Here is a 24,448-nt window from a genome sequence, read left to right on the forward strand (position 1 = left end):
TTTTGTCAGCTGTCCCTCAGCGCATCCAATATCTGGGACCTTCTTATCTCTGGTTCACTCTAACAACTTAAGATAAATCTAGAGTTATCAATTTGGTGGGGGAGGGGGGAGCGGTGGTGGTGGAGAAAGATCAGTTCCACTCTGTAAAGTTATCTACATTAAGCTGTCATAAGGACTAACAAAACGGATCGCTACTTTAAAAAAAAAAATTATGTTTCTGTAATTTGATGTGTTGTCCAGTTCTTTTTCTTTTCATTTCCTGGTCATCAACCAGTGACAGCAAGGGTGGAGCTCCCATGGTTTTTGTCGGTGCCACTTTTAGCTGCTAGAGAGGGCTGCTTGACAACAACCAAAAGAACACTTTTTTCTTGTTTACCCGCGCACACGCTTTTAAGTGCTAGGCTTGATATAATATAATAAAAAATATAATATAGGCTTGATAATTCAGCAGGGATCCTGTGTGTTTTGGAATTGTGCACACTGGTGCTACTGTGCTTTGCACTGCTGCACAGAGCTCCTATTCAAAATTGTAATAGTCCATAGTGATTGAACAGTAATGAAAACATGCAGAGGAACAGTTGGCTGTAATTGGGGGCAGGTCCCAGGCTGTCAATTCAGCTTACTGTTCATTGGTTTATGAAAAAACCTTACCAGAGTTATATTGTATTATCGGTCTTATTTTACATTGCTGGTTCAGACAATGTTTTGTGACTGTTGGGTGGGAATATCAACTTTCTGCAGGTGGTGATTAGAAGCTGGCCATGTGGGTGTCCTTTAGGACAGGTGTCCTAGTATAATTGTATTTAAATAGAATGTTTTCAAAAAAAGTTAGTCAAAAGACAAAAATCATTCATACTCATAACTTTTGTGTGTGTATAATAATTTTTGGCAATGCGGCATTTTTTTCTTCTTTCTGGGTTCCTGGAATTGCTGCTTAAAGGATAACTCCAGTCTCCAAACAGCTTCTATTTTAAAGAAGGTAATTATAGTAAGTACTCCTGAATGGTAAGTACTTACCTGTAGATGTGTCCCAGGTATGTATCTTCCAATTTTACAGTGTTCTTCTCTTTCCTCCATTTCCCCCCACTCCCCCCTCACCACACCCTCAACTTTATGTCCTTTCTTGCCCTCCCATTCTGCAGATGATGACTTGTGCTGGGTACGGTTCCACTGGTACCGATACGTTAGCTGAGGAATCATTTGCTCATATACTGAGTGTTGCAGACTGATCATTTAAGGACATTACAATGAAGCCTGATGCTGTCATCAGCCAGTGCCCATGTGTGCATTCTCTAGTAATGGTTAATGGATAGTGATTTGAACAGGAGTTTCTCTCTGATTTCATTTTTTGCCCTCAATCCCAATCTTCCTAACCCATTGGCACCAAAATCTATTATGCTCCTATTGATTGAGATTAATTAACTCACCGCAAACAAAGGATCAAATCTGGAATATTCCAGAAGTGCACCCTTCCAGAAGTGCATTCACACTCTAGCACTGGGCTCCATTTGTTCAGATTTGATTATAAGCAGTTATAATAAATGTTAAAAGCTGCAGAAAGACTCGTTTTGGTTGACTGTGTGTGAAAATCGACCCAGTGCTAGGAAGCAGAGGTGGTTAAGCTATAGTATCTGCTTTTCTTCCCACGCATCGTGTGAAGGAGCACTTCAGAACTGAGTTTTAATTGTTTTTATTTCTGTGAAATGTTTTTTTTTTAAAAATGTATACCTGGGACATCATCGGGGTGGTATTTATCATCCAGTAACTAGATCCTAGCACTACTTCCATTTTTATATTTATATATACATATGTGGAGTTTTTTTTCTAAATGTTTCAATTTGAGTTTTCATTTGGCTAGTCTGTAGGAATCTCTCACTACTCCTATGTCCTAGTACAGCACACTGCTGCTTACAAGCTTAATGCTTGTGATCCTGCTTTTTAATTAAATGCTCTCAACAAGCAAAGGGATTTTTTTGGAAGCTTCTTTTAACGCTTGGGGCAAAATGGTGGCAAACATCGCAAATGTGCTGCAAATTCTCTTGTGGTTTTTGAGTTGCTGATGGCGTGAATCCAGAAGCCTTTGTTAAATTTTTTTTCCAATGATTCGTGTTCTGTTTTGAGCAATCTCTCTTGGCTAGTGGTCGTCATGTTGTTTTAAATGTTAATGCTAACTAGCATTGGCCAGTAGTAATTATGACTGCTGAGAATGCAACTTTGAACAATCACTACTCTCTGGTCCCTAGGAAGCTCTGTGATTTCTGTGGTATTGGGCAACAATATATTGTTAACCTTCACTGCACTATCAATATAAATTAGGGAATTGTTCAATATTCTTCATAGAATTTAGAAATCGGCACATGATCAACGAACAGTAGGAATATTGTACAATACATAAAATAAAGTAAATACACTACTTTCTGATTTTGTGCCTGAGCAATGCCACAGGAGATGAGCTTGTTTAAACTGTACAGTTCTCTGGTCAGATTTTCAATGTTGTGCCTAGTTCTAGTCATCAAGACGCAGGAGAGTCATTCAGGCCCTGGAGTCAGTGAGAAGAACAGCCAGACTGATTGTTTGTGGCAGGAAACTGTGTTAAGAGGAAAGACCAGAAAAACTTGGGATTTTCCACCTTCAAAGGAGGTGACAACTCTTCAGGGTTTTATATGACAGTGTAGGGTGTGGAACATGTAAACTTGGAACACTACTTAAATTAAATGCTAAGACCATGGGTTCAATCTAGCGAATGGGTAATTTAGGACTAACATCAGGCAATTGCTGACACATAGTTGCCAACACTTAGAGTGGCGGAGTGGTTAGCACCGCAGCCTCACAGCTCCAGCGATCTGGGTTCGGTTCTGGGTACTGCCTGTGCGGAGTTTGCAAGTTCTCCCTGTGACTGCGTGGGTTTCCACCGGGTCCTCCGGTTTCCTCCCACAGCCAAAGACTTGCAGGTTGATAGGTAAATTGGCCATTGTAAATTGCCCCTGTTGTAGGTAGGTGGTAGGAGAATGGTGGGGATGTGGTAGGGAATATAGGATTAATATAAATGGGTGGTTGTTGGTCGGCACAGACTTGGTGGGCTGAAGGGTCTGTTTCAGTGCTGTATGACTATCTCTCTCTCTAGAATGGACTTATGGGTAGATGGTGGAGATAAAAACAGGTATTTAAGAAACAGATGGTGTGATTGGAGGGAGACTTGCTGCTTTCTGGACAAATGAGCTAGAATGAACTTTCTCATTCCTATTTACCTTGTGATTTTTTTAATATTTACTTTTCATTAGGGATATACTGTGAACACTGTTAGCTTTAGAAATGGCAATTTAAAAAAAAAGCTTGTATTTTCACTTCAGCCACTTGTACCTCTTTTTTCCTCCTGACCCCAATTTCTGCTAATTACTTTTTCATTTCTCCCCTTCTGAAAGCATTGGCATTTGTACCAGGTTATAGCTCCACTCATTCATGTCTCTCTTCCTGTCCTTAGCCAATGCCCAGATGCATACTTCCAGCAGGGATCACTGGCTAGTGTTTGGGGACCCTGATCTTGTATACCCTTCTTATCCTGGGTATCAGTGCCTCTTGTCGCATTCTAATCTTGCCCCAGATGAGATGAGCTAACTCAGCACAGACTGGGAATAAATTCTGATCTGGATTGCTCACTTTTTTTTTTCCTCCAATTTTATTTGTCATGCTGAATTAATTTCCTCACTAGGTGTCAGTCATACACAAGTGGTCTTTTATTCATGCATGAGTCTTAATGAATGGCAGCAGGATACTTGGCTGTGAGGACATTGCTGCTGTGCCTAGTGTTGCCCTCACCTGCATTGCCCTGGTTTCTTCCAGTAGGAATTGACATAGAAAGTTAAGGATCAGGGGCCTGACAAATTTTTCCTTCCCTAACCCAGGGGTTGTGCTGCTGTGCTCTTACTCCTGTTCTGGCTACAGTTTATAAGAAAAATGTTGGTTGCTATTCTTCATGGTAATCTGTGACTGAGAGGTAGATGGGTGACCCATTCCTAGCTTCCACAAATGCTGATGTAAAACAAAAGCAGGTGTACAGGAGCATTCCAACATGATTTAAACATTCAGGATTGAACCTCTGTGCTCCCTCTGGTATAAGAGTGTGTTGCTATTTATCACCCCAGGAAGTAAATCATATAAAGCGTTCTTGCGAACAGTGTTGGGGAGCAGGTGGTAAATGCTTGATTTGTGGGGCCCATTTATAAGTTCGATGTTAAGCCCACCTTTTTTGAGTTTAGATGCTTAGCATCAAGAACCAGAGAGATTCCTTGTACATTATCTGAAGAAGAGGAAATCACTGATGGTTCCATACTTGATGGTTGAGTGGCTCTAGAGGTTGGAGACTAGAAATGATCTTATTACAGAGAAAAGAAAGTGAAACAATACAAATATCCTCCACATGGATGTATTTCATATATCCTTTATTAAAAATGCTTCTCCCATCCATTCTCTTTACCTTGTTGACAATTGTGTATATAATTTCACTTATTCACAAACTGGTTTTCTTAAGAATTAATTTTGCTAAATCATGCACCTTGCTCTTCTGCCTAGTTTTAGATAAATTGTGTAACGGCATGGAGACATTTTTCGGCCAGCAGCGATGGTGATTTTTGTTCATTATAAACATGGTACAAAGTAATAACATGTCAAGTAGTTGTGTGGTGCTATTGACTGAGCAAGCCTGATACAATTTGTTGTCATCTGACCCCTTAAGTGCTGCTTCCTTGAAACATATTTCGGCCACTGGTCTTTCTAATTATGGTGGGGCAGGTTGGGTCTCTAACCAGTATCTCTCTCATGCCGTCTCCAAGCTCATCTTGACCATAAGACCCATCTCTGGCTCCCTATGTTAACCGATACTGTTAACGGTCTCTCTCTAAAGGTGTTTTCCCTCTCTCCTTTAAATCTGCCATCTTCACCCCTTTCAAAAAAACCATCTTTCACTCCACTGCCCTAGCAAACTACTGCTCCATCTTCAATCTACCTTTCCTATCCAAAGTCCTAGAACGTGTTGTCTCTTAAATCTGTGCCCATCTTTTCTATAACTCCTCTTTTTGAATCTCTCCAATATGGTTTCCACCCCTACCGCAATACCAGAATAGCTCTTGTCAGAGTCACAAATTACATCCTATGTGACGGTTAAAAGGTAAACGATATCTTCGTCTTACTTGGCTTGTCTGCAGCCTTTGACAGGATTGATCACACCATCCTCCTCCAACGCCTCTCTACTGTCGTCCAACTGGGTGGGACTGCACTTGACAAATTCCATTCTTATTTATCTAATCATAGTCGGAGTATCACTTGCAGTGGCTTCACTATCTGCTCCCACACTGTTAACTCTGTTGTCACACAAGGATCTAGCCTTGTCCCCTGCTATTTCTTAATACATGCTACTGCTCGGTGACATCATCCAAAAGCACAGTGTTTGTTTTCACATGCATGCTGCTGACACATAACTCTACCTTCCCACCATCTCTGTCGACTCCTTCACTGTTGTTAAATTATCAGACTGCTTATCCAACATCTAGTACTAGATGAGCAGAAATTTCCTCCTATTACCTATTGGGAAGCCAAACTCCATTCCCTAACTACGACTCCATCCCTTGCCCTGGAATCTGAGACACACTAAACCAGACTGTTCTCAACCTTTGTGTCATATTTGACGCCGAGATGAGTTTCCAACCACATTCATGCCGTCACTGATTGCCTTTTTCCATCTCCATAACATTTTGCCCCTGCTAAAACCCTGAAACATGCCTTTGTTACCTCTGGACTTGACTATTCCATGCACTCCTGGCTGGTCTCTCACATTCTACCTTCCATAAACTTGAGACCATTCAAAACTCTGCTGCCTGTGTCAAAACTTGCACCATATCCTGCTCACCTATCACCCCTGTGTCGCTGATCTACATTGGCTCCCTGTCAAGCCACATCTTGATTTCAAAACTCTCCATGGCCTCGCCTCTCACTATCCCTGTATTCTCCTCCAGCCCCACAGCCCGCTGAGGTATCTGTACTAATTCTGGCTTCTTGAGCATCCCCAATTTTAATCACTCCATCACTGGTGGCTATGCCTTCAGCTGTGTCGGCCCTCAGCTCTGGAATTCCCTCTTTACACCTCTCCATTTCTCTACCTCATTTCCTCCTTTAAAACATTCCTTAAATCCTAACTCTGGCCATCTGCTCTAATATCTCCTTAAGTGGCTGTGTCATATTTTATTCTAGTGTGCTGTAAATCGACTTGTGACATTTTATTACATTAAAAGTGCTATATAAATGTAAGTTCTCTCATTTTCTTCCACACTCGTGTGCACTTCAGTTCTGTCGGAAATTGAAGTGACTGGCAGCCGGAACAAAATATGCTGAAGATTTGAAGGATATTAATGGGTTTCATTTTCAGAATGGAATAGAATCATTTATGCTTTTGCACACACTCTTGTCTCTGCACTGCTGCTTCTGTTGGCCAGTAAGTTCACCTGTATGGGGAATGTTTTCAGTTGATTTGTTTTATTTGCATAAAGCCTTTTTTGGGGATATTTCTGTTACTACTTTGGATTGTGTATTATCTTCTGACAATTTTAACAGCACAAACTTCATCCTTCGTGTTTGCGATGATATTTTCCCAATTGTGAGCGTGCCAGTCCAATCCCCCTGTGCTGCTTGGTCCCTGTAAGTTTTAATATTCCTCTTGTTCAGTAAATATTTCAGTTTCCTTTATAGAGAATTTGCATATTCAGCTTCAGTGCTGGTTTAAGAAGAAGAATTCCACAATCAGACCATCCTCTGTTTAATGAAAGTTGTTTGAACGCCTCAATATTTTTGATTTATTTTAAATGTGTGCCCTCTATTTACACTTTTGACAAGCAAAAGCCATATCATAATTGCCTTTTTATGGCCTTATTTACTTGCGCTGTTACCTTTTTTAAATGACCTGTATATGTGTATACCAAGGTACTTGTGCTTTATTTAAAATCTTACCATTTTTAGGATATTTCTTCTCTTTTTGCTTCCAATATGTAATCTATAAGTCCCAATTGCTAACGCACATTACTAATTAGAGGATCTCAGTGATTTTATAAATACACAAGTTTTCAGTCTGTCTGTTTCAAAGAGTTGCAATGGAATTGCAGCGTGACATCCATGACCTGGTTTCCACCCCGGGGAGGTGTTGGGCGTGGTTGTGCAAGGGGTGGGGGGAAGGGGATTGAAGAGAGCTGCCAATTTAAAGCTAATTCCGCAAATAGCCTTTAATTTACCACATTATCTGCTTGTTTAGAGCTCCTCTATGCACTGGCGTTAAAGGGACAAGTTGAGTTGAACACCGCTCCACCTCACCAACTAAACATGGTGATTATGCTCCATATCTCAAACTATCTCAGTGGCACGTGAGACGCATTAGTGATTATTTCAACAAGTAATTTTTTTTAATGTTCACTGTGATGGCTGGCTCTCTCCATCTTTGATGTTTCTGCATGAAACCTAATGCTTCTTTGCCTAGATATTTTCCCTCCTTGCTTTTGATTATCTGACTTAAGTGGCCTTTACTGATGAGGCAGCTTTATCCTGAAGTTTTATTTTATCTGGTTTCCAGCAATCAGCATTTTGTAGTCTGGTAATTTCCTGTGTTTGCCATGCCTTTCTAAACCACTTGGGAAGCTAGGACCAGATGTGTGGTTTTCTTTCCTGAACTCAAACCTTTTAACCAGTAAACTTTTGTGGGATTTAAGATCTCAATTGGTTTAATTCAACAGAGTTCATAGATTCCCTCGACCGATCAATGTGAAACCACCTGGTGACAAAGCGCTTATCTCTGGAAAATGATTTGAGCAGAGGATAAACTCAAAATTGAAACTGAGCAAACGTACAAAGATATGAGGGAGCTGGTGCTAAGATCTAGATGCTACTTTTGAAGAGTGCTCTGTAAAGTAGAAGTTATCAAAACCCATTTATCTCTGGAAAAATATGCCTCACTTTCTTAAAACAGTTGTAAAATCTGCCTTTAATGCTGCGTTTGATTTTTACTCTTTTGGAAACTAAATGGTGGAACACATGAGTAAATAATGTGCCTGAGAATGTATTGAGAGATGATCAAGAATGGAGACTTTGTGGAGCCTAGAACAACTTGATGCATTGGTTTCTTTTAACGATTCTTGTTGAGTTGTCTGGAAAAGCTGTACAAGAGAACATTGTAGTGGATGGTTTGAAGTATTTTTTTAAATGTCAGTACTCTAGGCATTAAATGTTATTGTCCTAATGTCCCACAGACCCTCTGTTTTCAATGCCTGCCTTTTTTGTGATAGCCAAGTTCAGAACATTACCATGATTGACAAATGGGATGAAGGTCTATCAATATCACAAATTATAACAATCCTGTAAATGTGATTCATTTGTTCCAATCAATTTTTAAAATTTATTCTGGCCACAGAAACAGCATGCTCATTTAAAATCAATTTTTGTTTGCAATTGGCCCACGAGTGTTTGCACTGGCGCATACAATATGCTATCTGATGGATACAGCCACTTGAGAAACTGACGGTATCAGATTTGTAAATTTGTTGTTTGCATTTCGACCAGTTTCATTTCTCCATAACTACACTGCTGATGACATCTTTATATTACAGTGCCAATGATGCTGAAATTTATGACTTCAAATGGTCAATGCCACTAAAGGATTATGGTGATGTGCTTCAATCATGTGCCTAACAGCCACAAGATATAAGCTGCCTGATGCTTCTGGTCTTTACCTGTGGTGGTAGATGTGCTGCAATTGATCGCCACAACCTTGCGGCATGACCTTCATAACCTGTTAGAAAATATAGGGTGTGCAGAAATCACTACATGGTGTGTACCATGATGCAAAAACACGCAGTTTGCCTGTCTGAGAGATGGTTGTCAGCCGTGCCAACATCAGGTCATGTAGAACATAGCTAACTGCAGAGGAAAGGTCCTTTTACTCTGCCTTACTTATATGACCCAACTTCGGTGTAGTGCTCCCAGTTGAATTGGTGTAATTTTTGTTTCCATGTCCTCCAACCATCCCTATGGCATTTGAGTGAGGTTACCATCACTACTTCAGAAAGGTGTCAATACACTAAGCGTTACAAGTGTCTGTAATGTCTGCCAGTATTAGCACTGTGGATTTAAGTGATTTTAAAATTAAATCCAGTGTCTCTTTGCATCATTTAGCAGGGGATGATGAGAGTGAAGATGAAAAGGGCCACAAAGATGGTCGTCAGAAAAGGCAAGCTGCGTCTAAAGCTGCAAGCAAACAGAGAGAAATCCTGCTGGATGATGGAGGGAGTGAAGAAGAGCATGAAGAAGATGAAGAGGCTATTCAGGAAAGTGAGTGATTTGATCTGTGCCTTTAGAAGGCTTCAAGCGCATTTCTGTGCATGGTAAGATTGTAATTGTGCCTGCTAGTTGAATGGAAAGAGTGTAATATTGCCCTCTAGTGATTATTATAATATCTGAGGGGTGATGCTATGCATCTCAGACCAGGAACTCCCTTGTCTCTGAGTTAGCCGATCATTGGCCGTCAGGTGCTTGGAGGAAAAATTAGTCAGTGTGAAAGTAGGACTGAGCTTAGCCGTTGGTCCTTCCATAGGTTTAAAAATGTTATTGATCTTCTAGTCTTATGAAGAATGGATGCTTGGATGAGAGAGTACTCCTGTGGGACTGAAACAGGCAATAGAAGGGAAGATGACTGGGAGCAGCAGGGAAAACAAATTTCATTAAATTACCTGACCCTCTGGCTTACTTATGTATTACAATGTTAAGCGTCATCATTGAAATGAATATATCTCGCTATCATATATTCGGATTATAATTTAGAACTACGATTAATATTTCTTTTGAAGGCAAGGTTGCATTTAATAAATTGTACAGCATAGATATGGTAAATCGAATGAAGTCAAATGCAATAGCACAGTAATTTTATGTTTTTGAGGTGGGAACAAAATCCTGAATAGTTCATGTAATTGTAGGCTGGTGTTTATGTAATATGTTGGGAAATTAGAGTCTAAATTACTTGATATGAAATTAAGTTGGAGCCATTTTACTAGAAATGAATCCTGTTTTATTTGTATGTAATCCTATATTCTGTTTTGGAAACTCTCAATCATTCTGGATGTAAGTAATGCTGTGTAGTTATGTTGCAAAACAAAGTCAATAAATAGTTCCAAGATACTGCCAGAGTCCCAATGTTATGCCGCCAGTCCTGCACATGAAGTGGTTTCCATGGTACCTGGAGAATAGAAATATTGCACACTATTTTCTGCTTCTATATATTCCCCAATGATTGGATTAAGGTATCACAAGCCAGCCAGGGAAAACTTGCATGACAAACCTATTGTAGTGGGTTTCTAAGCCTTTATATGCAGCAGTTTGCTGCTGGTGAGGTAAATAGTTGCTTGTTTAATTGGATGGTATAACGTGTGCTTATTTGTGTTAACTGTTGTCTAAGTGCTCAGTAATTTTAGCTGCTTTTCTGTGAGCATAGTGTTATGTCGATTATCTTTTTTCAGTCTTAAGATGTTCATCAAACCATGTGTTTTAAATATGTCTTGTTTGTCAATGTAAGCTGACTTGAGACAATTTTTGTTTTAAACTTGGTCATCATGAAAAGTGAACAGAGGATAATTTCAAGTATTAATTTATTTTTGTTTCTGTGTCCGTTATATGGTTAAAGGACCTGATTGTAAGGAAGAGTACAGATTTGTTGCTGGATACTGGAGAACAAGCATTTGAAAACACTTTTTACCTGAAGTCCATATAGCTTCGTTTGTGCAGTTTAAGTAGTTCTGGGGGTACAGTTAGAGGTGGCTAAAATAAATGTGGTGGTTTATCCTTTCTTTATGAATCTGGCTGGTTAATATTTCAGAGCCATATATGTTAGCTGAATATTCTTGACCTGGACTCTGTTGATCTTTGAAAGCAAAAGTTCAGGAAATTTCCCAAAGGCAAAAAAATGGCCAGCTTATTGTTTACAAGCACTCATGGAAAGTTAACTTTTAGCTTATTTGTTACTTAAATTCCTAAAATCTTCAATTTGTTCACTGGCAACGGCATTCCTATTTGAAAGTACTGCATCTGGTTGGAAGCACATGACCTTTTTGGAATCTGATCACTCAATTTACTTGTTCTGTCTGAACTGCATGGAAGACTATTTTAGTTAAGTATGTTTTGGGAACCCTGTAATAGGAAAGATATAAAAGGAATAGGTTGCACAATAGATTTACTAGGATGTGAGGTTATAGTTATGAAGTGCCGCTTGAGAATGTTAAGGGGGTAATCTGATGGAAGTCTTCAAATTTATGAAGACTTATGAAGGTTGTTTTCACTAGGTCAGAGAGACACTAATGGGAGGGTAAAGATGTGAAATAATCACAAAGAATTGAAAGAGTTAGAATTGAAATTTTCCACCAAAAAGTGTTGTTGAAGCACTGGAAAAGTGAAGGCAGTAGAGAGCAAGCTGGAAAGGATTAGAGTAGGTGGCTCAAAGAAAAGTATTATTACAGCCTCAGTGGGCCATTTGGCCTAGTTTCTGTGTTGTACCACTGCTTAAAATCCCCCCAAAAAATGTTTCTAATGGAAGAGGTTGAATCATAAAATGATTTGCGTCGCAATTCAGTCTCACTGAGGCATTTATCAAGCGACATGCGTGATTGCATCAAAAGCATTTTGAGGGAGGCTCCATTGGGCATTTTTGTTCGGTATGGTTGTGGGAGGTGCATGTTCGGTTATTGTAACTTCCAATTTTATTAAAATATTGATGGAACAAGAGCTTAAGAGGCTTGGTGCTGATTTGAGGATTTTGCCCCTAACTATGGATACAAAACCTATATGATCACATTGATAACCGTTTTACCATCCATGTGGGATGTACATTAGCGAAGCTTACTTAATCCATTCCTCTGTGTAAAACTCTGAATCAGATAGAATCAGTAAAGCTGTTCACAGGATTGTTCTTCAATAAAAGCACTAGTAACAATCTATACCAATTTACAAGGATGCAGAAATGTCTACTTGCTCTGATTCTCATCTCAACCTTCAGCTTTCACTCCATACTTTTGATGACAGCAAGCGCTGGACTAAACATGAGGCATTTTTATGCTAGATTAGAGATCCCTGCTGATTTGGTAACCAGAGCATCAGTAATGAGTTTGCCCTTATCCGAAGAGCTTTCAGGGGAGGAGACTCTTTACCCGAGGAAACCTACTTCCTCTCTTCCAATTCTCGAGGCTTTGGCTGACAAACTTGTTTGGTTGGATGAGTGAATACCTACCCCTTGAAGTTTGTTGGGAGGGTTTTATTCTTGGGATGTGGGCATCACTGGCAAGGCCAACATTTGTTGCCCATCCCTAATCGCCCTTGAGAAGGTGATGGGATTTGAATTTTGTAGAGGTATAAAAGAACAGGATACCCTAGGACTTGTGTCTCTGATGTTGGAAGTGATCCAATGGTCCTTTTTGATTTCAAATGTTATGGGCAATCGGTTCACAGATTTAATGGCGAATAGTAGGATATCTTTAGCTACATTTTGTATCCAAATGTTAAATAACCTTTTAAATTAAGTTTTCATCAGTAGAGGCTCCTCAGCTGAGGCACCTTCTTTATTTGTTCTTATGATGAGGGTGATATTGGCATGCCTGCATTTGTTGCCCGTTGCTACTTGCCTTGATGGCATTAACAGCCAACCAGATAATTTGAGCTGGAATCCAGTAATGTCAGTAAGCTACTGGAATTCAGTTTCACAACTTGTCATGGTGGCCCTTGAATTCACAATCTGTAGGTTTCCTGTCCCTAATAACTGCTATACCATCTTGTAATATATCTTGCCTTTGCATGTGTGTGTGCACGTGCTTAATAAGCATCAGCACAGATCTCATGTTGGTGTGTATGAAAGAGGACAAAATGTTTTTAAAATCCTAAACTTGATGTTTTTGTTAAAGTCTTGAATAGTGTTTAGTGGGGCCAACATGGAAATGAGTAATGGTTGTATGGCTGAATTTCACAATTGTTCAATATTATTATAGAAGGGGATTCTGGAAGTGATGCGGATTTTTATGTGGAAGATGATGATGACAGCGACTACGAGAGCTCTTTGAAGAAAAGCAAAAAGGGAAGGAAGACTAAAACAGTACCTGAAAAAAAAGAAAAGAAGACGCCCAAACCCAGGCTTAGTGCTACAGGTAAGTGCCATGCTAGTATTGATGGAAAAGTTACCATACTGAGGATTATTTCAAGTTCCTTTGATAAAGCAAGGTTAAAGGCAAAGAACCATAGTGTAGTTCACCATCATGGTTGTAAAAAAGAAAGCAGATAAATCAAATACTTGAGTAATTCTAAGCTTAGCTTTAAAAAGAATGACAGCTCCAGAAAGAAGGAATCACTGGTGAGGCAGGAACTGAGATGAGTTTTCAATTCTACGTATATAAGATGGTGTATTTTTGGAGCTTGGAGTAATCTAAAAAGAGCATTGAATGACCGTAGTTTCAGCGAAATTGATCAGCGAGAGATGGAAAAGGAAGTTTGCAACTGATATGGCGGTTGGAAGTTAATTCAGATGCACTGGGGCATTGGTGCTCATTGTGAATGGTTACTATTGAAATATTCTCATGATTTAAAACTACTCCTTGCCATACTTGCTTCTTGTTGGAATAGTGGTTTACTGGTCTTCCTTGCATTTATGACCATTTTTGTCATTTTGGGTACGAAGGGAATCAAGGGATATGGGGTTAGGGTAAGAAAGTGGAGTTGAGGTGGAAGGTCAGCCATGATCTTGTTAAATGGCAGAGCAGACTTGAGGGGCCGAATCTACTTCTGGTTCTTATGACTTTTCATCAGTTTACAGTGCCAAGCTTTAGAAACACTTACTCAAACATCCTTTTTAATATTTCAGAAGGGGCAGTGAAGCTGCAAAAACTAAATTTGGGGTAGAAAGAATTCTGAGACAATCTCTAATATTGTATATTATAGAGGTTTGTGCTCAAGCGTGTTTAATGATTCTAAGTTTTTATGAATTACGAATTCTTGTCGGCTTCAAAATAAACACAGTTCTAACGTGCAAGAAGCCTTTTTCTTTTCTCTTTCCTCAATTCTGCTGGATTGAAATTTGGTTGGATTTGCAGTAGTCTGTCTATCCACTAATAACTAACGTCTTTCTTGGTAATACTTCTCCAGATTGCCACAGAATTTAAGTCTATGGAAAAATAGTTGTGCCCAGTAATGTCCAACTGTGCTGTTGCCAAGAATTGATGTAACGCCTCAGCATTTGAGACATTGTCATTGTGATTTTTGAATCACTTCTAATGAACTTTTGCCAAATTTGAGCAAAGTTCTCTTGACCTAATTCTTGGTTCCTTTCAACATTGACGAGCTATATTACTCAGCTCTGTATATTTCTACAGTATTAAAGAAGTCAACAAGCATCAAATTTTAGCTGTATTTTTACATACAGGTTTTTGAAAAATGATTGTATGCTCTTGGCTTTTCCTTTCCCATTTTCAGCTTCCAAATACAAATAATTTGGCAGCTGCCAATCAAGTTGGTTGGAAAGTGTCAAGGACTCTGTTTCTTTAAGTTATCACAAAACCTTGTGGTCCTCCTTTAACAAAGCAAGAAAAGTCTATTCATGTTAAGTAGTCGTCACGTAGCTCTTTTGTAGGCTGCAGGCCATTAAAGCATTGGGTTTGTGTGCCCAATATTTGGGTTGGGGTTAAAATTGCTCGACTTATAAAGTTTATATTGAAAAGTTTGAGCTTAATGTCTTGGGGAGTCTGATGCTATCGTTATTTCAAGTAAATACTTCGTCCTTCCAGAGAGGAAGTACCATTTTGTTCAGAATTTTGTGCTTCTCTATAGCTACAGCTGGACATTTGATGGATCAAGCCTTTGTATTGCCATGCTCTAAGCAGTCTTGTATCATCGAACTTCATACTTCTGTTATGTTTTTCCATAGTTCTTCTCCATTTGGTTTAACAAATGGGCAAGATTTTTTTATACATCATTTACTGTAATTAGGATTATGCTTCCTTGAATGTAGTTCAACATTCAAGTATAAATCTCCGTCTCTGCTTCGTGCTTCTATCTGACCTAGCACAAATGAAGCTTCCTGTTCAGTGTATTTTGGTCTCTGCTGCAACATGGTGACATATATCAGCAATTTAATGCCAGTTATTTTCCCCCAACTGTTACCTTCATTTGACTACTTATTGAGTCATATGTAGATGTTTTAATTTCTAATGTTTTCCAAGTCAAGGAAGGCTCAGGTGCTGATTTTATGATCTTTCAGTGTCCAGTATGCTGCTGACTATATCTCGCCTCACAGAATCATTACAGCATAGAAGGAGGCAATTCGGCCCATCGTATCTGCACCGGCTCTCCAAATGAGCTATTTACCTAGTGTCATTCCCCCGCCTTCTTCCCGGAACCCTGCATATTCTTCCTTTTTAGATAACAGTCTAATTCCCTTTTGAATGCGTTAATTTGAACTTGCCTCCACTGCACTCTTAGGCAGTGTATTCCAGACCTTAACCACTCGCTGCGTGAAAAAAGTTTTTCCTCTTGTCGCTTTTGCTTCTTTTGCCAATTACTTTGAATCTGTACCCTCTCGTTTTCGATCCTTACAAGAGTCGCTTATCTGCCTATCTGTCCAAACCTCTTATTATTTTGAAAAACTCTATCCTACCTAGAGATGCATGCGATAAAGGAACATCTGTAATTATGGGTGACTTTAATCTGCATATAGATTGGGCAAATCAAATTAGTCACAATACCGTAGAGGAAGAATTCTTGGAATGTATATGGGATGGTTTTCTGGGCCAATATGTTGAGGAACCAACTAGAGAACAGGCCATCCTAGTCTGGGTATTGTGTAATGAGAGAGGAATAATTGACAATCTAGTGGTGCGAGACCCCTTGGGGATGAGCGACCATAATATGATCGAATTCTTCATCAAGAAGGAAGTAGTTGATTTTGAGACTAGGGTCCTGAATTTTAGTAAAGGAAACTACGAAGGTATGAGGCGCGGGTTGGCTCTGATGGATTGGGAAATGTTGCTTAAAGGGATGACGGTGGAAAGGCAATGGCAAACATTCAAAGAGCGCGTGGATGAACTGCAGCAGTTGTTTGTTCCTGTCTGGCGCAAAAATAAAACGGGAAAGGTAGCCAAACCATGGCTTACAAGGGAAATTAGAGATAGCAATAGATCCAAGGAAGAGGATATAAATTTGCCAGGAAAAACAACAGACCTAAGGATTGGAAGCAGTTTAGAATTCAGCAAAGGAGGACCAAGGGATTGATTAAGAAGTGGAAAATAGAGTACGAGGGCAAGCTTGCGGGGAACATAAAAACTGACTCAAAGTTTCTACAGGTATGTGAAGAGAAAAAGATTAGTGAAGACAAATGTAGGTCCCTTACAGTCAGAAATGGGAATTTATTATGGGGAACAAAGAAATGGCTGACCAACTAAATGCATACTTTGGTTCTGTCTTCACAAAGGAGGACACAAATATCATACCAGAAATGTTGGGGAACACAGGGTTTAGTGAGAGAAAGGAACTGAAGGAAATCAATATGAGTAGAGAAATGGTGTTGGGAAATTGATGGGATTGTAGGCCGATAAATCCCCAGGGCCTGATGGTCTGCATCCCAGAGTACTTAAGGAAGTGACCTTAGAAATAGTGGATGCATTGGTGGTCATCCAAGATTCTATAGACTCTGGAACAGTTCCTACAGATTGGAGGGTAGCTAACGTAACTCCACTATCTAAAAAGGGAGGTAGAGTAAAAGCAAGGAATTATAGACCAGTCAGCCTGACGTCGGTAGTGGGGAAAATTCTAGAATCCATTATCAAAGATTTTATAGCAGCGCACTTGGAGAACAGTGGTAGAATCTGACAGAGTCAGCATGGATTTACAAAAGGGAAATCATGCTTGACAAATCTACTAGAATTCTTCAAGGATGTAACTAGTAGAGTTGATGAGGGGGAGCCAGTGGATGGGGTTTATTTGGGCTTTCAGAAGGCTTTCGACAAAGTCCCACGTAAGAGATTAGCATGTAAAATTAAAGCGCATAGGATTGGGGGTAGTGTATTGCAATGGATAGAAAATTGGTTGGCAGGCAGGAAACAAAGAGTAGGGATAAGTGGGTCTTTTTCCAAATAGGCCGTTACTAGTGGGGTACCGCAGAGATCGGTGCTAGGGCTCTAGCTATTCACAATATACATTAATGATTTAGATGAGGGAACTAAATGTAATATTTCCAAATTTGCAGGTGACCCAAAACTGGATGGGAGGATGAGTTGTGAGGAGGATGCAGAGAGGCTTCAGGGTGTTTTGTACAAGTTGAGTGAGTGGGCAAATACATGGCAGATGCAGTATAATGCGGATAAATGTGAGGTTATCCACTTTGGTAGCAAAAACAGGAAGGCAGATTATTAGCTGAACGGCTATAAACTGAGAGAGGAGAATATGCAACAAGACCTGGGTGTTCTCGTACACCAGTTGCTGAAGGTAAGCATGCAGGTCCAACGGGCGGTAAAAAAGGCAAATGGTATGTTGGCCTTCATAGCGAGAGGATTCGAGTACAGGAGCAGGGATGTCTTTCTGCAATTATACAGGGCCTTGTGGAGGCCACACCTGGAATAGTGTGTGCAGCTTTGGTCTCCTTATCTGAGGAAGGATGTTCTTGGTATAGAGATAGTGCAGCGAAGGTTTACCAGACTGATTCCTGGGAAGGTGGGACTGACATATGAGGAGCAATTGAGTCGGTTAGGATTATATTCGCTGGAGTTCAGAAGAGTGAGGGGGGATCTCCTAGAAATCTATAAAATTCTAACAGGACTTGACAGGGTAGATGCAGGAAGGATGTTCCTGATGGTGGTGGTGCTGTCCAGAACCAGGGGTCATAGTCTAAGGATACGGGGTAAACCATTCAGGACTGAGATGAGGAGAAATTTCTTCACCCAGCGAGTGGTGTGCCTGTGGAATTCTCTACCACTGGCAGCAGTTGAGGCCAAAACATTGTATATTTTCAAGAAGGAGTTAGATATAGCTCTTGGGTTTAAAGGGATCAAAGGATATGGGGCGAAAGCGGGAACAGGTTACTGAGTTGGATGATCAGCCATGATCGTAATGAATGGCGGAACAAGCTCGAAAGGCCGAATGGCCTACTCCTGCTGCTATTTTCTATGTTTCTATGTAAATCACCTCTCGGCCTTCTCTTCTCCCAAGAAAACAGTCCCACCTTCTTCAATCTGTCTTCATTAATGAAGTTCCTCATCCATGGAACCATTCTCGTGAATCTTTTCTGCACTCTTTCCAAAGCTTTCACATCTTTCCAAATGTGCGGCACCCTGAACTGGACGCAATTCTCCAGCTGAGGCCTAACTAATGTCTTTTACAAGTTCAACACAACCCTCTTGTACTCTATGCCACTATTAATAAAGCCTTGGATGCTTTATTGACCGCTCTCTCAACCCATTCTGCCTCTTTCAATGACTTATGCACATATGCACCCAGGTCCCTCTGTTCTTGCGCCCCTTTAAACCAAAATGGTTCACTTCACATTTCTCTGCATTGAACTTCATCTGCCATTCTACCAACCTGTCTGTCTTTTGAACTTCTACACTATCCTCCTTACAGTTCACAATGCTTCCAAGTTTCATCTTATCTGAAAATTTTGAAATTCTGCCCTGTACACCAAGGCCGAGGTCATTAATATATCTCAGGAAGAGCAAGGGTCCCAAAACTTACCCCTGGGGACCACGAACTTTCCTCCAACCTGAAGAACATCCATTAACCACTACTCTATTTCCTGTCACGCAGCCAATTTCATATTTGAGTTGCTATTGTCCCTTTTATTCCATGAGCTATAACTTTGCACACAACTCTGTTGTGCGGCACTGTATCAAATGTCTTCTGGAAGTCCACGTACACCACCAACAGCATTGCCCTCATCAATCCTCTCTGTTACCTCATCAAAAAACTCCAAGTTAGTTAAACACTATTTTCCCTTGACAGACCCATGCTGGCTTTCCTTAATTAACCTGCATTTGTCCATGTGACTATTTGTCCCAAATTATTGTTTCTCGAAGTTTCCCCACCACTGACTTTAACCTGACTGGCCTGTAATTGCTGGGCTTCTCTTTACACCCTTTTTTGAACACAGGTGAATTTGCAATTCTCCAGTCCACTGGCACCACCCCTGGTTGTAGAAGGTTCAGTGGGAAAATGAAAAAGCAAATAAGGGAAGCAAAGAGGGAGTGTAACAGACTGGCAGCTAACTTAAAAGGGAATCCCAAAGTCTTCTATAGGCATATAAATAGAAAGGTGGTGAATAGAGGAGTAGGGCCGATTAGGAACAAAAAAATGGGAATTACACATGGTATTCAATGAATACTTGCGTCTGTATTTATTAAGGAAGAAGATGTTGCCCAGGCCACGGTGAAAAAGGAGGTAATTAATATACTAGGATTTAAAATTGATAAAGAGGAGGTATTAGATAGGCTGTCTATACTTAAAGTTGGTAACGCACCAGGTCGGATGAGATGCATCCAAGGATACTGAGGGAAATAAGAGTGGAAATTGTGAAAGCACTGGCCATAACTTTCCAGTCTTCCTCCTCATCTTCTGGCTCTTACTCATTTGTTTCTGGCAGAGGACTCTTTTCTCCTTCTTTGACTCTTTAGCAGGACTTTCAGGTGGTTGCCCCTTAGAAGGTGGTGATGCCTTCTATATTCAGCCTGGTTCTCCATTGTATTATCTACTTGGCATCTGTCATAAGAGCACTTTTTCTTCTTCATCTTCATCTCTATGTATTTTGTCATCCATTGAGCACTGGATTTGCAAGCTTTACCTTTCCCTTTCTAGGGAAATATACCTTGGCTGTGCCCAAACTATCTTTTCTTTGAAGGTAGCCCATTGTTCTGCTATCGTTTTTCCTGCCAATCTCTGATACCAATTTATTTGGCCCAGATCCATTCTTGCCCCATTAAAGATGGCTTTCCCCCAGTTAAAAATTATTCTTACTCTGGATTCCTTGTTCTTTTCCATAGCCAATCTAAACCTTATGATACAATGATCACTGTCTTCTAAATGTTGTTCTGATATTTGATTCACTTGGCCCACCCCATTCCCAAGAACTGGGTCCAGCAGTGCTTCTCGTGTTGGCCTGGAAACATACTGCTATAGAACATTTTCCTGGACACACTCTAGGAACTCTTGCCCCTCTCTGCCCTTTACACTACTACTATCCCAGTCTATATTCAGATAACTAAAGTCCCCCATTATAACTACCCTGTAATTCTTGCACACCTTTGTAATTTCCTTGCAAATTTGTTCCTAGTTTAGAGATACAGCACTGAAACAGGCCCTTCGGCCCACCGAGTCTGTGCCGACCATCAACCACCCATTTATACTAATCCTACACTAATTTCATATTCCTCTTCATCCTTACCACCAGTTGGTGGCCTATAGCCTACACTGAGCAATGTAATTGCACCTATCAGTTGCTTTCTTATAAATTCAAAAACATTTGATTTCTAGTGCTGTTTTTATGTAATGTTCTAAACTTTTACAGTTATACTGTAATATTTCATGCCTTTTGACTTTTTAATAGTACTTGTAAGATTAACTTGAGTTTTCATACTGTATTCGAATCTTGACTTGTTTTGAAATGGTCCTCTCTGTATCATAAAAGATTTGTCATAGTGCAATTCTGAGGTATGTTTAATATAATTACCTATTTTTGTGTATTTTTCTTTTTAAGTCACCCCTGCAACTCCTAGTCCGGTGAAAGGCAAAGGAAAGGGACGGGTTGCTGCCACGAAGGCATCGCCACCTTCTAAAGGGCAACCACCTGAAAGCCCTGCTAAAGAGTCAAAGAAGGAGAAGAGTCCTCCGCCAGAAACAAATGAGGAAGAGCCAGAAGATGAGGAGGAGGAAGAGGAGGAGGAGGAGGAAGAGGAGGAAGAAGTTAATTCTGGTGATGACTGAACAATACAAGGGGATATTTTTTTATATAAGTAGGGATAGAATATGACTTCACTGACAGCTTGGTTCACAAGGTTTAGACACAGGACTTGTGTGGTTTTTTTTTAAAGAGACTGTCCCTTTTTGTGTCCTGTAGATGCGACTAACAAAATCAAATCATTTAAATTTGGCTTGGCATTTTATGGGAGTTGCTTTGATCCTTTCAAGATTAGGAGCTGCAAACCTAGCATGGATTGCTAGTATTTTTGTCTATTCATTTTTTTTTTGTAATGGCAATATCAAGTGAAGTTATGAAAAATCTGGCCAGCACTGCAAAAGTAGTTTAGCAGCAAAAATATTCCCACGGTATGTTCGGATGAAGGCAAACCCTTCAGCCTATTTGATCTCATCGTTTTAGGAGACTAACTTTACCATCTTCTCATTGACAGCATCTAAATGTGTGCAAAAAGGATAAACCAGATGCAAACTTGTAATGAACAAGTGCAGTTTATATAGCAAGCATTTCATTCATTTTTTGCATACCAGCAAAATATAACTGCAGACCAGTTTCTTAGTCTCCATTGTATTATCTGTCCCTCTTGGATTCCTTTGTCTGAAATCTTTGACAACAAAGTTTTTTTTTAAAACAGGGCAAGATCAAAAACTCCTGTAAATATAACATCAGCTTAAATATCTCAGCCTTGTAAAATTTAGGTGCTGTACATACATGTAGCCAAATGACCTATAAGTTTAGATGTAGCTTCATTTCAAAAAATAGGTGTAGATTTTGCTTACCACCATTTTGAATAGTAACCGTAACAGAGTAAATAACTGTTTCTGGTGTTTTAAGGAAAAGCATCTGCCATTTACAACAATGCTAACTGATTACCATCTGTAGTCTCCCAGTACATTGTCTAAGCAGTTTCTAAAATTTGTCTCGATAGCATTGTAGATTTTTACATGCAAATCATGGGTCTGTTAAGTAGAAAAAACTTGAGTTGTCTTAAAATGATTCCATCCATTTTAATTGAAAATGTGAACCCCTGTTGTATCCTTCCAGCATAACTAAATAACAAGTGGTCACAAATTTATAGTTCACAGTATATTATTTCAGTCCAAATGTAAGATTTATTTGGTCACTTTCAGCCATTTTAGTGTTAAGATTTTTTTTAAACCTGAACATTGTATTTTTAAAATATCTTAAACTTTATGGGTCTGCCTGGATTTTTAAAAAAAATATTTTGGGGTCTAAAAGGACGCGACCTTTTGTAATTCAAATCTAACAGGTTCACACGTGGGAGATATTGCATTGCAAGTGATGAATGTATCTAAAATAGTACTGTCAAGCTGTTCCTAATAAATGAGTGATGAAGTGAGATGCTGTAATCCTGAAAAGCTATCGCAAAATTGTCATTGCTTGTTGTACCTTCAGTACTTTAGAGGTATGGTACTGAAAAACAAAGAAGCCAGAAAAAAAAAAGCTGCACACCACCAAAAATCACCGAGTCGTCCGGTCTGATCTTGTGAACTGAATTGTATTTTTTTTTTTTTGCAGATTGAAATGTTTAAAATTAATGTGATTGAATCCTGAAAAACTGCGCAATTGTTTGTCTGTATCAGCATTTTGTTAAAGCAGCCATATCTTTGTAAGTTACAAAAAAAGAACTTGTACAGCCAATTCTTAAGATGTTAACATCCAATTCACATGGGCTTTCAATTTCTTTGGTTTTTATTTTCGCTACAGAACATTAAATGTCTGCTGGTGTAAAATGGTTTCTTTGAGCAATTATTTTGGAGGCTGTGAAAAGGATTAGTTGAAGGGGTGGGAAAGAAAAGCTTTTTAAAAACATAACAATGTGTTCAGAGTAGTACACCTAAACGTAACCATCTTTTGCATCAACTTAGAGAAATCTTTGGGCATGCTGAGATCTATTTGCTAGAACAGTGGTTCTTGAGCTTTTTTGGGTTTAGGATGTCTTTTCAAATGGATTAATAATCAGCAATCCAACAATCCCTATCTAAATTATAATGCTATATAATATGAAAGTGCTGCATGTAAAGAGTGTTTTAATAATGCTTTTAAGAAAACAGGCATTTACTTTCAGATATCTGAGAGATGGATGTAGGTGTGTCTGCTTCTAACTGCCAAGTCTGTCGATCCTGTGTGCTCTCCTAGTAGTTGAGACAGCTAGCCCACTCTGCGCTGCATATGTGGTGCGTCTACTCCACTCCTAGCTTGCACCAAGCCTGTCACCAACCATCGGTTGTTCACTTACTCTTGACCACTGCACCCTGCCCCCCCCCCCTGCACCTGGTCCAGACCATGGTGCCCACCCATGAGGCCAGCCCTGCCTATTAAGCACTTTTACATTATTTTGCAAACCCCCAGAGGTCAAAAGACCCCACTTTGAGAGCCATTGAACTAGAATGTCTGGCGACCACTGATTTTTAGATCTATATCATCCCTGTAATGTTTACTGTTACATGGTACATGTTGAAAAGTATCAATTTTATCCCCCCACTCCACTTCAGAGATCATAATTTTTTTCCTGCAAGGATATGTTCCTGTGCAGTACTTTAAGATTAAAATACATATATTGACGGAGGGGTTGTTGCATTTAGCTTTGACTATACAACCTTAAAAAAAAACCAGTGTGCTATATGTAGTGTGATGTCAATATTTCATTGCCTCAACTTGTTGCATAGGTTTTTAAAGATATCTGTTGTAGTTTCGATGAATACAGTATTGTATCATCTAATAGACACTGAGCCCATCTCTCTTTTTCTCTCTCTCTCTCTCTGTCTCTCTCTATGTGAATCATTGATTGTGAGAAACTAAAAAGTGCACCTTGCCAAAAGTAGAGTTATTAGGGAAAGGTATCATTGCCCAATATATTGAGGAATACCTTTGAAATGAAATGTTCTCATGGAGTATTGAGATTTTTTTTTTTACTTTGGGGGGAAAAAGGGCAATTATATGTTGACTTGGAGGAATCTGTAAATATTTTGTAATCTCTTTAATAGTGACCTAGATGAAGTTAATGTGAAGGGCATGCCTGACATTCCTATAATGTGTGTGAAACCATGTGGTTGCTATATAGTGCTCTCCAAAGAGCTTTTGTAAAAGTGAACTTCAGCTGGGTTCCACTAGTTGGGGGTAGCTCCTTTTTCTCCCTTGATGCCAAGATTTAAATTACACTTTATACTTGAATGTAACAATGTGCCAGAACTGTACTGATGGTATAAAAATAACAAAACCAGCCATCCCTTAGGGCATTTTGAGACATATGTTAGGGAATTTGCATTCATAGCAGCAAGATAAAAAGGAAAATGGCAAATGCCTATGTTTGAATTCAGCTGCATTTCATTATAGCTTCCTGCTTATGGAAAAGTGCCAAAAACTGGGTTAAATTTTGATATCGCACATGTTAGCCAGCCAGTTCTGTTCAGTATCATC

General features: G+C 39.6%; 1 protein-coding gene across 1 annotated transcript in view; it reads left to right on the plus strand.

Moving 5' to 3' along the window:
* Window positions 1–22,761, plus strand: part of nucks1a (nuclear casein kinase and cyclin-dependent kinase substrate 1a) — a 37,155-nt gene extending 14,394 nt beyond the window's left edge. The window contains exons 6-8 of the mRNA XM_068057362.1: window positions 9,205–9,360; window positions 13,053–13,208; window positions 20,789–22,761. Coding sequence (XP_067913463.1) covers window positions 9,205–9,360; window positions 13,053–13,208; window positions 20,789–21,015 — 539 coding nt within the window. The 3' untranslated portion in view covers window positions 21,016–22,761. The remainder of the gene's footprint in view (window positions 1–9,204; window positions 9,361–13,052; window positions 13,209–20,788) is intronic.
* The last annotated feature ends 1,687 nt before the right edge of the window (window positions 22,762–24,448 follow it).

This window comes from Heterodontus francisci, chromosome 25 (assembly GCF_036365525.1).
Source record: "Heterodontus francisci isolate sHetFra1 chromosome 25, sHetFra1.hap1, whole genome shotgun sequence".
Classification (NCBI taxonomy): Eukaryota; Metazoa; Chordata; class Chondrichthyes; order Heterodontiformes; family Heterodontidae; genus Heterodontus; species Heterodontus francisci.